General features: G+C 33.9%; 2 protein-coding genes and 1 long non-coding RNA gene across 4 annotated transcripts; 1 reads left to right on the top strand and 2 right to left on the bottom strand.

The window, feature by feature from the left end:
- Window positions 1-78: 78 nt before the first annotated feature.
- On the bottom strand, window positions 79-3,575 carry LOC149733695 (speckle-type POZ protein B-like). The gene is made up of 8 exons (XM_089882047.1): window positions 3,346-3,575; window positions 3,121-3,242; window positions 2,717-2,868; window positions 2,514-2,641; window positions 2,244-2,421; window positions 1,646-1,824; window positions 1,206-1,348; window positions 79-875 (listed from the first exon to the last, which is right to left on the bottom strand). The coding sequence occupies exons 1-8, from the start codon at window positions 3,457-3,459 to the stop codon at window positions 728-730; spliced, it is 1,164 nt and encodes a 387-aa protein (XP_089738173.1). The 5' UTR covers window positions 3,460-3,575; the 3' UTR covers window positions 79-727.
- A 3,342-nt stretch (window positions 3,576-6,917) lies between these two features.
- LOC149733693 (methyltransferase-like protein 27) lies at window positions 6,918-11,176 on the top strand. Its single transcript, XM_089880454.1, has 5 exons — window positions 6,918-7,115; window positions 9,689-9,841; window positions 9,901-10,012; window positions 10,642-10,762; window positions 10,866-11,176. Exons 2-5 carry the CDS (start codon window positions 9,736-9,738, stop codon window positions 11,121-11,123), a joined length of 597 nt encoding a protein of 198 aa, XP_089736580.1. The 5' UTR covers window positions 6,918-7,115; window positions 9,689-9,735; the 3' UTR covers window positions 11,124-11,176.
- LOC149733694 (uncharacterized) lies at window positions 8,517-9,679 on the bottom strand. 2 transcript variants are annotated; one of them, XR_016385239.1, is made up of 3 exons: window positions 9,423-9,679; window positions 9,083-9,300; window positions 8,517-8,775 (listed from the first exon to the last, which is right to left on the bottom strand). It is a non-coding gene; the product is annotated as an uncharacterized LOC149733694 (long non-coding RNA). The 2 variants fall into 2 exon arrangements; XR_016385238.1 differs by having other exon boundaries at window positions 9,083-9,679.
- Window positions 11,177-11,907: the final 731 nt, after the last annotated feature.

Below are 11,907 nucleotides of genomic sequence, written 5' to 3'. Positions count from 1 at the left end.
CTTAAAGCTTGCACCTGCTGCTCTTATTGACTACATAGACAACTGTAATTGCAGGATTCCACGCTAAAGAAAAGAAACTATATTCCCACATAGCTTTATTAGAAAATTGTGTTAGAAGTAGCCGAACCTGAAATCAAAATATTTCGCCACAATAAACTTTGTTTAAAACAGTTTAGCCCCAAAAATATAGCATGGTAAGGGCTAATAACCAATAAGTTTCAACATAATTATATTCTTGTAATTTTAAACCGAATCCTAAAAGTCATACAGTTTTCTATTCGAAATGGAACAAAGTAAGCAAAAAAAAAACGATTAGGAAAAACAAAAATCTTATCAATTCACAGTATAAAGAAATATCTCCCAAAACAGAAACGCACACCATTTATCCAACAATTGAGACTGCACAAATGCTAGGATAGCTTGGTTATGTTGTTAGCAGCTTGCATTTCATTTTAACAAGAAATAGCCGTTGCATGAAATTAAACTTCATAAGAGGAAAAATGTTATTCACCGAAGATGCAGAAATACATATACCAACAAATATTTCGATGTTAAAAATATAACTAAGCTATAACAACCATGTTTCGTTATGGTTGGTGTAAAGCAGCTTGTCAGGTGGCAAACATGTATCTCCTCTGAATCAACAAGACAACTGTGCTTTGAAGACAATCCTTGCAAGAAAACAACACTTGGTTCGAGCGGCACCTACAGCTGGTTAAACTTTGTGTTAACTGGAAGATTTAAGTCTTTTTCGTGGAGGACCTGATGGTGGTGACTGGATAGCAGCGAGGGCACGGAAAGCATCAGCTACTAAATGCGGGTGTGAACGAACCATGACGTTGAAGCCACTAGTTTCCATAACATCAAGTGCATGGCTAAAAGAAAAACAAATTTTACATAAAATACTATCACAATATAATGTCCAACAGAATTGGTCAACTAGCCCAGAGTTCAACTCAACACTGCTACTGCTGTAATGGCCCACAAAGTTACATATGTGGAAACTCGACAGCAGGCACGGGGTGCATAAAACAAAACACTCATGTTATAATAAATGTCATTCACCCACCACAGGAGGAGAAATAAGTTAGATTCATGTCATTTTTCAACGAACACATAATTAAACAATCTCAAGTTAAAACATTGGCCTACTGCATTTTCCTTACTTTGAGATAAATTAAACAAGTCACTTGAACTGTACTTACTTGTTTATAAAATCAATAGCCATCTCTTTAAGTTGGCACGCATTGTGTAGGTCGGCAAGAATTAGAATTTCTGCTACGTTTTCCACAGAGAGGTTGGAACAAAGAGATTCTTCGCACATTACTTTTAATCTTTCCAAAGCATACTGTGAAACAAAAACTCAACAAACTTTTTGTTTATCTCTTAAACAAATACAATAAAGAGAATCTAATAAAAAGAATAGAATCAGCAACGACAGGACATCACATGTAAAATTTTGCATATTGTTTAAATAATTCATCCATTCATGTAAAACAATTAACAACCTATTACACTTATTTTCCAAATAATCCAATCTGGCAATTATGTGCGTACCAATGTCCAATACAGGTTAATTTCAATATCTCATCAGAATAAATACCACTCAAAGTGCAAAATAGTAATTTTCCAATACAAATCTTACCTTGTCTGCTGCTGCTAGCAATTGAGATGCCATAACATCAAGTTTTGATGCCTTCCCAGTGTACAAAAAGTTTAGCATTTCTTTAAAGACTTGATGTGGTATATCAGATATTTCAACTCGGTTAAATTTGCTTTCTTCCATTTCGTGCTCAAACATTGCACGAAAAACAGGGGAACGAGCTGAAAACAAACATATGAATGAATGAATGTAACTTGCTTTATTCTAGGGTGGCAGGAAAACGACAGTCGTCATAACACAGGTGTTCTGTTTCAGATATACCTCAATCATGCCAGCTTACAAGTTACCAAGTAAAAGTAAATTACTTTGTGGGTAATTATTTTTGAGGAAGACTTTTTATTTTTTTATATGTGGCTGATAATTTGGACAACCCATTAGTGACACTGTGTTGAAGAAATTGCCAATAAGTGGCTTGTCCAAAGACACATACTCCAACAAATCACAATGATAGCAGCGACGAACCTTGAACCCATTACATCTTGGTTGGAGGCAAGCATGGAAAACCGACTGTGCTATGGCGTTGGTAAATATGTCAGAAGTTGTACTTCAAATTTAATACATATGAAGCAAAATATCCCACCTGCAACAATTGCCTTGTGTGCTTTGTATTCTTTACCATCTACTGAAAACGTGCAGTCGGTAAAATGTGATTCATCCAATAATGTTTCAAAATCTTTTGACAACCGACACTCCGGAACTTTAAGCTGCATCATGTTGGACTGACCCGATATGTTCACCGAGTCTTGTACAACACTTACCTGAAATAAAAAGCATTAATACACGTACATTTTTAAAATAGCAAATGATTTTGGATAATTTACAAAAAGGCGTAATCACCAGTCTAATTTACCTCACAAAACAGAGTTAGCTTATCATCTGGCAGCAGGCCATTGGTTTCATCCATAAGAAAATCTCTTCTGATGAACTTTTTAAATCCCCAGTCTTTGCCTTGAACAAATCTGTATGCACGTTGGCTCTCTAGAAAATTGAACCATATCACATAATCAGAATTCAGATTTCAAGTTAAATTTCACATTATGAAGGAAAATTTACCCATGGCTTTGGTCTCTTCACGTTTGCTGTTCAGGATAGAAAATTTGAACTTTGCACGAACTTCACTTTTGTGACAAGAAACAAGTAATAGATATAATGAAAGATAATCCTTTGATTCCTCATCTAAACCTTTTGGATTTACCCTTAAACACCTAGAAAAGTAAAATTATAATGGAAGTGTTATTACTTTAGATCTTTACAACGGTGGAAAGCTTGGTAAAAGTGACATATTGTACACCATGTGCTTTACAACACCCCATGCATTTTGTCTCATTACCAAGTGCAAATCTTTCAGAAATATTTATATTTTATGGTTTATGTTAATTGATAATCAAAACAATAACATGGCTACTTGGTAATAGCAATTGTCAAAAAATGTTATTATAATTATACCAAAGACTCACCATTTCATTTTATCGTTAGCTCCAGAAGAAAAGGTGGAACTCCTTAACACTTCACCCATTTCTTCACGGCAGAAACTGAAATTGTTTATCGTCCACATGTACGAGAACTTCACAACTTTCACCTTAGAAAAACATAAATAAATTATCATGACCCTATATTATTACCGCAAATATCATCGCATAAGTCAAACCAAAGCATACAATATATGCACATATGATACTGACTTGTGTATAACACCAATTTTCTGCAACAGGAGTACCCAGCATATCATTTGGAGGAGCTGGGCTACCAGACCTCGATGAGGTGGCAGAGCTAACACGAGGAGACGACGGTTGCATGTCACGCCACTAACTTGTATGTTATTACTTTAAAACTTTTCAAACCTATTGTTACATGGATATATCCTAACTGCTTTGTCCTGCTATAGGTGTATTGCAATTTGCAAATCAATAACAATATATAGCTATACGAAAACGAAGCCGGGCAGAGACAGGTAGCCTATACTATACAGACAAAACAAACTAACAAACATAAACAAAAAATGTCTTAATCTTTAATTAAAGTAATATTTTCTTTTCCGTTGTTATAAATCCGTTTAGGGGAAATTACTTTTTGTTCAATAGGGTGAATGTTCTATAAATAAACATTAAAACGTTTTGATTAATTTGATTTCTATGGTAAATGTACTAAAAAAGAAACTGATTGAGTGCGTCAAAGGCACATGCAGCACACATCGCACATAAAGTACATGCAAAATAGACTTTGCCATTAAGGCGATTTTTAATAGTATTAATTATTGAATAATAAAATTAATGTTGTAGATTCTAAAAAAACGTATTTTACCACTAAAACTTTCAATATCTGTTCTCATCTTGCTCTACTGGAACCCAAAGTCCATAGAAATCATTTCTATGGACTTTGCTGGAACCCAACGCAACCCATCGGGCGAATTTAACTAAAACATCAAGAGAGCATGTTCGTAATGAATGGGCAGGTATTGTAATAGCACAATTTTAATTTAATAGTAATATCAACGCTTATAGACTTATATATATACATCTATAAGCTTTGGTAATATTGCTATACCAAAACGAAGCTAGACAGGCACCAAAGCTCCACTTCAGACGTTTACATAGGTATGGAAAAATGCCGCTATGATATCCGTATTCTAGGATCACCTTGGTGTTATAACACGGGTGTTCATGTACCTCGTGCCACTTTACAAGTTACAATGTATAGTAGAGTGGGAGAAGATAGGACACTTTCGGCACGGAATAACCAAATATCCTGATCGTATTTTAAAAAATTACCAATGGTCTATCGGAGTCATGAGGATATGGTTTTACAATTCTTTAAATGTTCTTTGTTTACTACCAAACAGGAAGAAGAAAGAGAATGAAAAGTTGTCCCATCTTTCCACACCTTATTAAATGTTACTTTGTAGGTGATTATTTTTGTATGTATGACTAATAATTTGGGAAACCAATTAATGACCACTAGGTTGGAGCAATTGCCGTTAAGTGTCTTGCCCAAGGACACGCCCACAAACTTATTTTATAATTTACATTTAGAATACGAAAATTATAGCAGCCACTTTTGATACCTTTCACTCGTACTACTAACATGAAATTTCGGCACTATACTAACTAAACCCCAGCGGTGACGATTTTGAAATAAAACTTTAATAGCTCGAAAAAATGGTTAAAACGATATAAATATTAATATAACTATAAATATACTTCTAGTATGTTATAGCGCTACGTACTATCTAAAAATGAAACGTAATCTTTTTTTAAAAAGTGGAGAGATGGGTGTTAAATAGAAAAAAATGTTCATAACTTGAATCACATGAATATCAAATTTTCGCGAAAATATAACTTACGTAAATTACTAACATTATGTAATTCCCATCGAAAAAATATTTTCAAAAAAGATAAAATAAGTAAAGTAATATTTTGCCCGGAACTTTTTTTTAGTCGGTTTACGTATTAGAGCTCGTATTGTATTTATTCCGATCTACTACGCATGCGCAGTAGCGTCTCGACGCATGCGCAATAGCGCCCGGTACTAAATATATCAATCGAAACAAATATATCACGACGCCGGTTCAAATTTAAAAACCCCTGTTGAAAATGTTTCAGACACGACCTTTACAAGTTGAAACTGTAGTTTTTGATTTAAAGTCAGCAAAACGGAGTTCAGTATTTTTTCGGCCCCGTGCCAAAAAGTGGTTAAAGAGCTTGCTTATAACCTAGAGGTAATGGGTTCAAGTCGCTATCATTGTGGGCGTATGTGCTGGGCTTGCTGGACAAGACAGTTAACGGCAATTACTCCAACCCAGTGGTCACTAATGAGTTGTCCAAATTATCAGTCGTAGATAAAAAAAATGAAAAAAATCTAAAAGGGTTTATCTTCCGCAAAGTAACATACATGGTAACTCGTAAGTGGTCACTAATGAGTTGTCGAAATTATCAGCCGTAGATAAAGAAAATTGTAAAAAAAATCACCCACAAAATAACAGCTAGCGCAAGGAGTATGAACACCCGTGTTGTAACAACTGTCGTTTTCCGGCCACGCGAGGCTGTAGTAAGTTACATTCATTCATTTGATTATGTAATTTGTAGCATATAGAATAAGCAAGTATTATTAACAAACTTATTTTTAATTTGTTTAATGATCATTTATTTAACTTATTAACACTTTTCTTAACAGTATGACTTACATAGGCTACCATACTTTTCTCATCATTTGTAAAATTGCTTGGAAAAACCAAAGTTAGTATAGGTCTATACTAACTTTGGGAAAAACATGCTGTGTATAATACAAACTGAATATTTGCCTCAGTTGATCAAAAGTAAACAATGCTAAATCCCAACTATTTTCTTTGCTTCACAAAATAGAACAATATTAACAGGCAAGTGTAACAATGAAATAATTTGGGTGTTTATTTCTTTACTCGTATAGCACAGCAATAGTTTGACGTAATGAGACATAGTAACGCTGGCGGTACAGATTATAGAAATGTACCTTGAAACGGTGCAAAATAATGTTTACGGCAACGGCTTCAGTGGTCACTTGTGGGTTACCCAAATTATGAGCCATACATAAAAAAAATGAAAAAAAATCTAAAAGGGGTTATCTTCCGCAAAGTAACATACATGGTAACTCGTAAGCTGACACGAGGTGTATGTAACAGAACGCCCGTGGTATAACGACTGTCGTTTACCGACCGCACGCGAAGATAAAGTAAGTTCATTCAACATCAAGTGACCAACTTGATTTACTCAAATCTGCTGGTTTGAATAAAATTTATTCAAGAGAGAAATTCCTATATAACAGATTGAAAAAAGTTGCAGATAAGTTCAAAGTAAACCTGATCAATACAAGTGGAGGTACTGGAAAAAAACTTTTATTAATTAAAATACTAATAATGTTGTGTAGTGTTATACTTTCGGATTAAAAATAATTGTAATAATATCCTGCTTGCTTAAAGCGTTCCCTATACAAGGTCTGGTATTTTATCGCAATGGGTCTACACATGCATGGTAACTAATCGTTTCCTGTGTGTTTGATGTACAGCTGTTTCTTTTGAGTTGGCACCAAACAGTTTTTACGGTCTGTGAGACTGTGCGGATTTCTACTAACCAGGGTGTTTTTAGTCGGAAACATCACAGGAAACTATTTATCAAATCTGAACATTAAACATAACATTATACATGTTTTCATGACAACGCTACGGGTGGAAACATTTTTTTGATAAAGAACTGGTATGAGCATCCCGGTTTTAATCTTAGGCTAACGATAGTTCAGAGTGTTAAATTCTGGCGTGTGGGTATATTGCACAACTATACTTTTTTAAATCAAATATAAAAAAATCAGCAGATATAAAAATATATATAAAACAACGTTTGCTATAAATTGTAGACTCAGAAACCGCTGGATGAAGTCTACGGATGGGTATTCAATATACCCCCTGCCGAAGATAATCCCACAGGTAAAAATGCATCTGTTGAACATTTTTATTATACAACATTTTAAAGAGGTCTGTAACAATATCAACAACTTGTTATAAAGTCATTTTTCAATATATCAGGTTTGTTTTATTTTAATTAATTGATATTCAAGTTTTATCTGAACTAAATTTGTTTCAGTTTATTTTTTCATGTTTAACAAATGTATTAAATGAACTTGCTATAGTGGGATGGGGAAGGTGGAACACCTTTTCTTTCTATTTTCTTGTCTCATTTGGTAGCAAACAAAGAACATTCAAAGAATTATAAAACCGTATATGCTCACGACTCCCATAGACCGTCGTTTGTTGTTTAAGACACGATAAAGATATTTGGGTATTATGTGCTAAAGATGTCCCATCTTTCCCCACCCTACTATACATAAAATGATTACTCCTCAAAAAAGCCCACAATGTGTATCCTGGGTTATTGAACCCTGTATTTCAGTTCAGGCGAGAATAAAATAGAGTTTAATTAAAATATATAGATATGCGTAAGAGAGTAAGAGTAACCTAAACAGGTAAATTTAAAACGATTGCCTTCATATATACATTTGTTTTGTTGCACCAATGTTTACGACATACAGCTCTATATATCTTAAAGAGTCCGGCCCACGGTTCTCATGGTTGCGCAGTTTTTTGCATAAGAATAAAGTTTTATGTCTACTGATGCTAAATTAACAGCCAGTTTGTGAAAAATCGCTTTAATTTAAAAGTTATGAACGTTTAAAAAATCAAATTTCAAAGTTGTAATAAACGTCACTCGCGGGCACTGTGACGTCACAATGCAATATTTCGTTTATGGGGAAAACCCGGCCTATCAGCGGTTTATCGTTTATTGGTGCAGTTTTGATAGATAAGCAAATCAAAACGTTTTTAAGGTATTAACAGTACTTGTGGCTTTAGCAACTTATTGGAAACTATTTCCTAGGGATCCGTGTATAACCACACAAAATAGCCTACCAAGCTTAGTGGAGAATTAGTTTTCGTGACTTTCTAGGGTTCCGATTTTAAATTCTTTTTCTTTTTTTCCTATATGGCATAGACTATATTTATATCTGTATTTAAAGTTACCATATAGGAGTTTACCATAAGCCGAGTAATCATGCCTGATAGGTGTTGTGTTTAAAATAGCAAGACAAGAATGACTAAAGTAATAATAAGTATATATATATAGGTGTGTGTGTTTTCATTTTCAAAAGAAAGAGCCGGGCTTAGAAAAAAGCAAGCAACATTACATTGGTATGCGGGTCATCTCATATTTGTAGTGCTCATTTTACTTCAGATGATTTTACTATGATATGTTCTCATTAGGATATGCAAGGAAACTTGTTCGGATCAAGTAAGTAGCATTTATTTGGAGAGCGCAGAAGAACAGATCCACCATCTGGTACAAGTATTCTTTATTCAAAACAAAAAATAATACAATACTTAAATATGTATTTCTTGCAATGTTGAATGTACTTAATTTAAAACAACATAACTCTTGCATGAATCACATTTTGTATGAAACAAGACCATTCAAAACTGAATGATGAAAAATTCTTGCAAATGTTGTTGAACTGTCACTATAATGTTGTTCGCTTATACTTTTGATCAGTACTGATGGAACCTTTCTGTTTTCCTTTTCCAGTCATTCCGGTACCTATCGAACAAAGTTCTGATCAGCTGTGTAGCGATACTGTCTAAAAAAAATAAACACCATAAACATGTGATTGACCAACTTTTTGGTATGAAGGCCAACAAATCAACAATAAATACTATACTAGAGTAAATTGATTTCACTAAATTTGTATTCCATGCTCAGATCTCAGTCAAGAATATCATATTTGCAACACATATCTGTTTACACAAATTTCAACAAATTCAGCAAAAAAGACTGTGCAAACTTTAACCAACAGACTTATTAAATGTCACATTTTTTTAATAAATGCTATTCTTGGTCAACCCACCAAATTGTGTTGTTGATTTGCTCAGCTTCACTTATTTTCCATGGTCTTGGCCTGTCTACTTCCCCAACACTTGCTGGAAGTACAGGTTCAAACTGGAAAGGCTCAATACCTATTGCTAGTGGACTAGGATCTTCACTTATGTCACTTCATTAGATGAAATACTTCTACCTGACTATACATCACACACTGACACTTTTACATTATTGTTAACTGACAAACTTAAATAGTGTAATACACTTACAAACAATTTTAAAAAATATTAATTTTAAACTAAAATCAGGCCACGGCAATACCTACGCATATTTCTTAATTTAAAAGTAACAGAAAATGCTATCTCGACGGTACACTCTGTTTTGCTGCAAACAGCAAAGCCTAAATCAGCTGATCGATTAGAAAAGATCGTGACGTAATTTACGTCATAGTGCCCGCGAGTGACGCAACAATAGGCGAATTTTTTGGCACTTTTTAAAACGTTTTTTTGGCCAAACTAAATATTTTTTTCACAAAAAATTACCACAGATAGTATTTATTAAGTGTAAATTTTCATTTAAAACCAACTTGTATGAGCGTGGTCCAGACTCTTTAAAGAAAGAATTTATTTTAAAGTTTCCCTAAACTATTACGACGAACATGGGGCAACTTGGGACAGTGATATGAAAACTTTGGCGTACACCGCGCCTGAAGTTGCCGCACAGAAAGCAGCTTCGCTCGTATCACAAGAACAAATGAAAAACTTTAAACTGTTGGACCTTGGAGCAGGTAGCTTAGTCAAAGACTTTTGTCATACATTAATCAAAAATTTAACCGAATCACTTCAGGTACTGGACTTTCAGGCGTCGCTTTCCGCAGTGCTGGTTTTCTTGGTAACATGAGCGCGCTTGATGGGTCAGAAGGAATGCTCAAGGTTGCAATGGAGAAAGGTATATACAGGTAAGATCAACCAACTGTACGTTAACCCATTAGTGTTACACCCGATCCGTCAACTATCTTGCGCTTCAAGCGAACCCCCGATGCGTCAACTACCTTGCTCTTCAAGCGGGCGTGTAACATGAACTTTATATTACAGCAGATGAAGCACAGACGACTGCTATGTAAAGAACGTGCTGGTTCTGTTATAAAATACTTGATGAAAATATATGTAAATTCGCATTTGTAAAACTACTGGGCGCGTGTTGTATTTTAAAATTAAATTAGTCCACCACGTCTTCGCTTAAAAATGCCACATCGAATGCTATAAAAGTATTTAAGAATAGAAGCCTTTAAAATATGCCTAAATATATATCAAAACTAATATATTAGTTCTCTATATGGTCCCAGCATAAACAGTAATAGTTTCACGCCGGCGCTTTAATTAATGGTTTTATGTAACTTATACCTTATCTGTGAATTCTGATTTTATAAAAGATATAAAAGACAAAGATTGTAAGAATTATAAGTCCATTTTTCGATTGTAAGAATTATAAGTCCAACAAACACATTTTTTGTAATTTTTTGTAACGCAAAACAAACACAATTTTTGTATTTTTTTTAACGCAAAACAAATACATTTTTGTAATTAGTGATGTAACCGAACACATTCTAACTTCCTCAAACCCACTTCCGTACCCGGATCAGTCGTTCGACATGGTTTTCAACGTTGGTGCGTTTACAATACATAATATCGAACCAGATTGTATAGAGGTAAGACGTGCTTGAACGTTTTTGCAATCTAACTCTGACATTAAAAACCAAGTGTGTATAAGTAGCTCAGTTTTTTACTGAATTCATTTTTCTTAACGTGTAGGATGCTCTGCGGGTTTTGAAACCTAATTCTTACTTGGTCACTACTGTTCGAATGCATTGCTATATGCAAGATTACAAAATTCGTTTTTACGACGAACTTAATCGACTTGAAGCTGCTGGTTTGATGAAGTTTTGTTCGAGAGAGAAATTTCTACATTACAGATTGGATGAGGTTTCAGATGAGTTTGAAATAAATCTTGCTGATCAATATGGGGAAGTGCTGGTTCTACAGAAGTCTGGCATCAATTCAAAAATTTGATATAATATTGTGTAGTGGTATATTTAAAATATATTTATTTGGAATAAATGTAACTGGAATAAATATATTTGGAACTGCCTAAACCAAGTGGTCATTAATCGGTTGTCTAAATTGTCACCCAATCTCGAAAAACACATATATCCATGACTGATTTTCAAAACGGACAATGGTCCCATTCAAAACTGTTTCCTTAAAGGCGCATACCAACGAAAAATCAAAATTTGTGTATTGATAGATATGCTCAAATGTGACCTAAATCTACCATTAAAGTTTTAAAATACAAAACAGCTATTAAAAAATGAATTTCAAAACTGCAAATTCGACCGCTAGATTAAAAAATTAAAAAAAAATAAAAAATAATAAAGTCATTTTCTTACAATTTTTTTGATATATTCTTGATCATTCATTTATACCAAATCATAAATAAAATTTAAATTTTCTTTAGTAATTTAGAAACTTATAGGAACGATCAAAATTGAGTGAAATCATTCTTATGGGAAATCCTATGCATTGTCGAAACAGCCTTTCACGCGTTTTTTTAAAGCCGTATCGTTTTGGCAAACTTTGGTGGAACCTTTAGGTTATACATTTGAGCATATCTATCCATACAGCATACATTTTCATTTTTCGTTGGTTTGTCTCTAAAACGACGTAAAGTTTTTGTCATTGGCAGAATTAACAAACATGTTTAATTTTAACAATAGTTAAAGTATTAAACCAAGATAAGATCGGCTAAAAAAAACTAAACAATTTTAAGTAACAAGTTATAGCAAACAAACCTCCT

The sequence above is a fragment of the Ciona robusta genome, chromosome 7 (assembly GCF_009617815.1).
Source record: "Ciona robusta chromosome 7, ASM961781v2".
NCBI lineage: Eukaryota > Metazoa > Chordata > Ascidiacea > Phlebobranchia > Cionidae > Ciona > Ciona robusta.
Note: the sequence above shows the minus strand (reverse complement) of the source record. Positions and strands in the feature narration are given on the sequence as shown.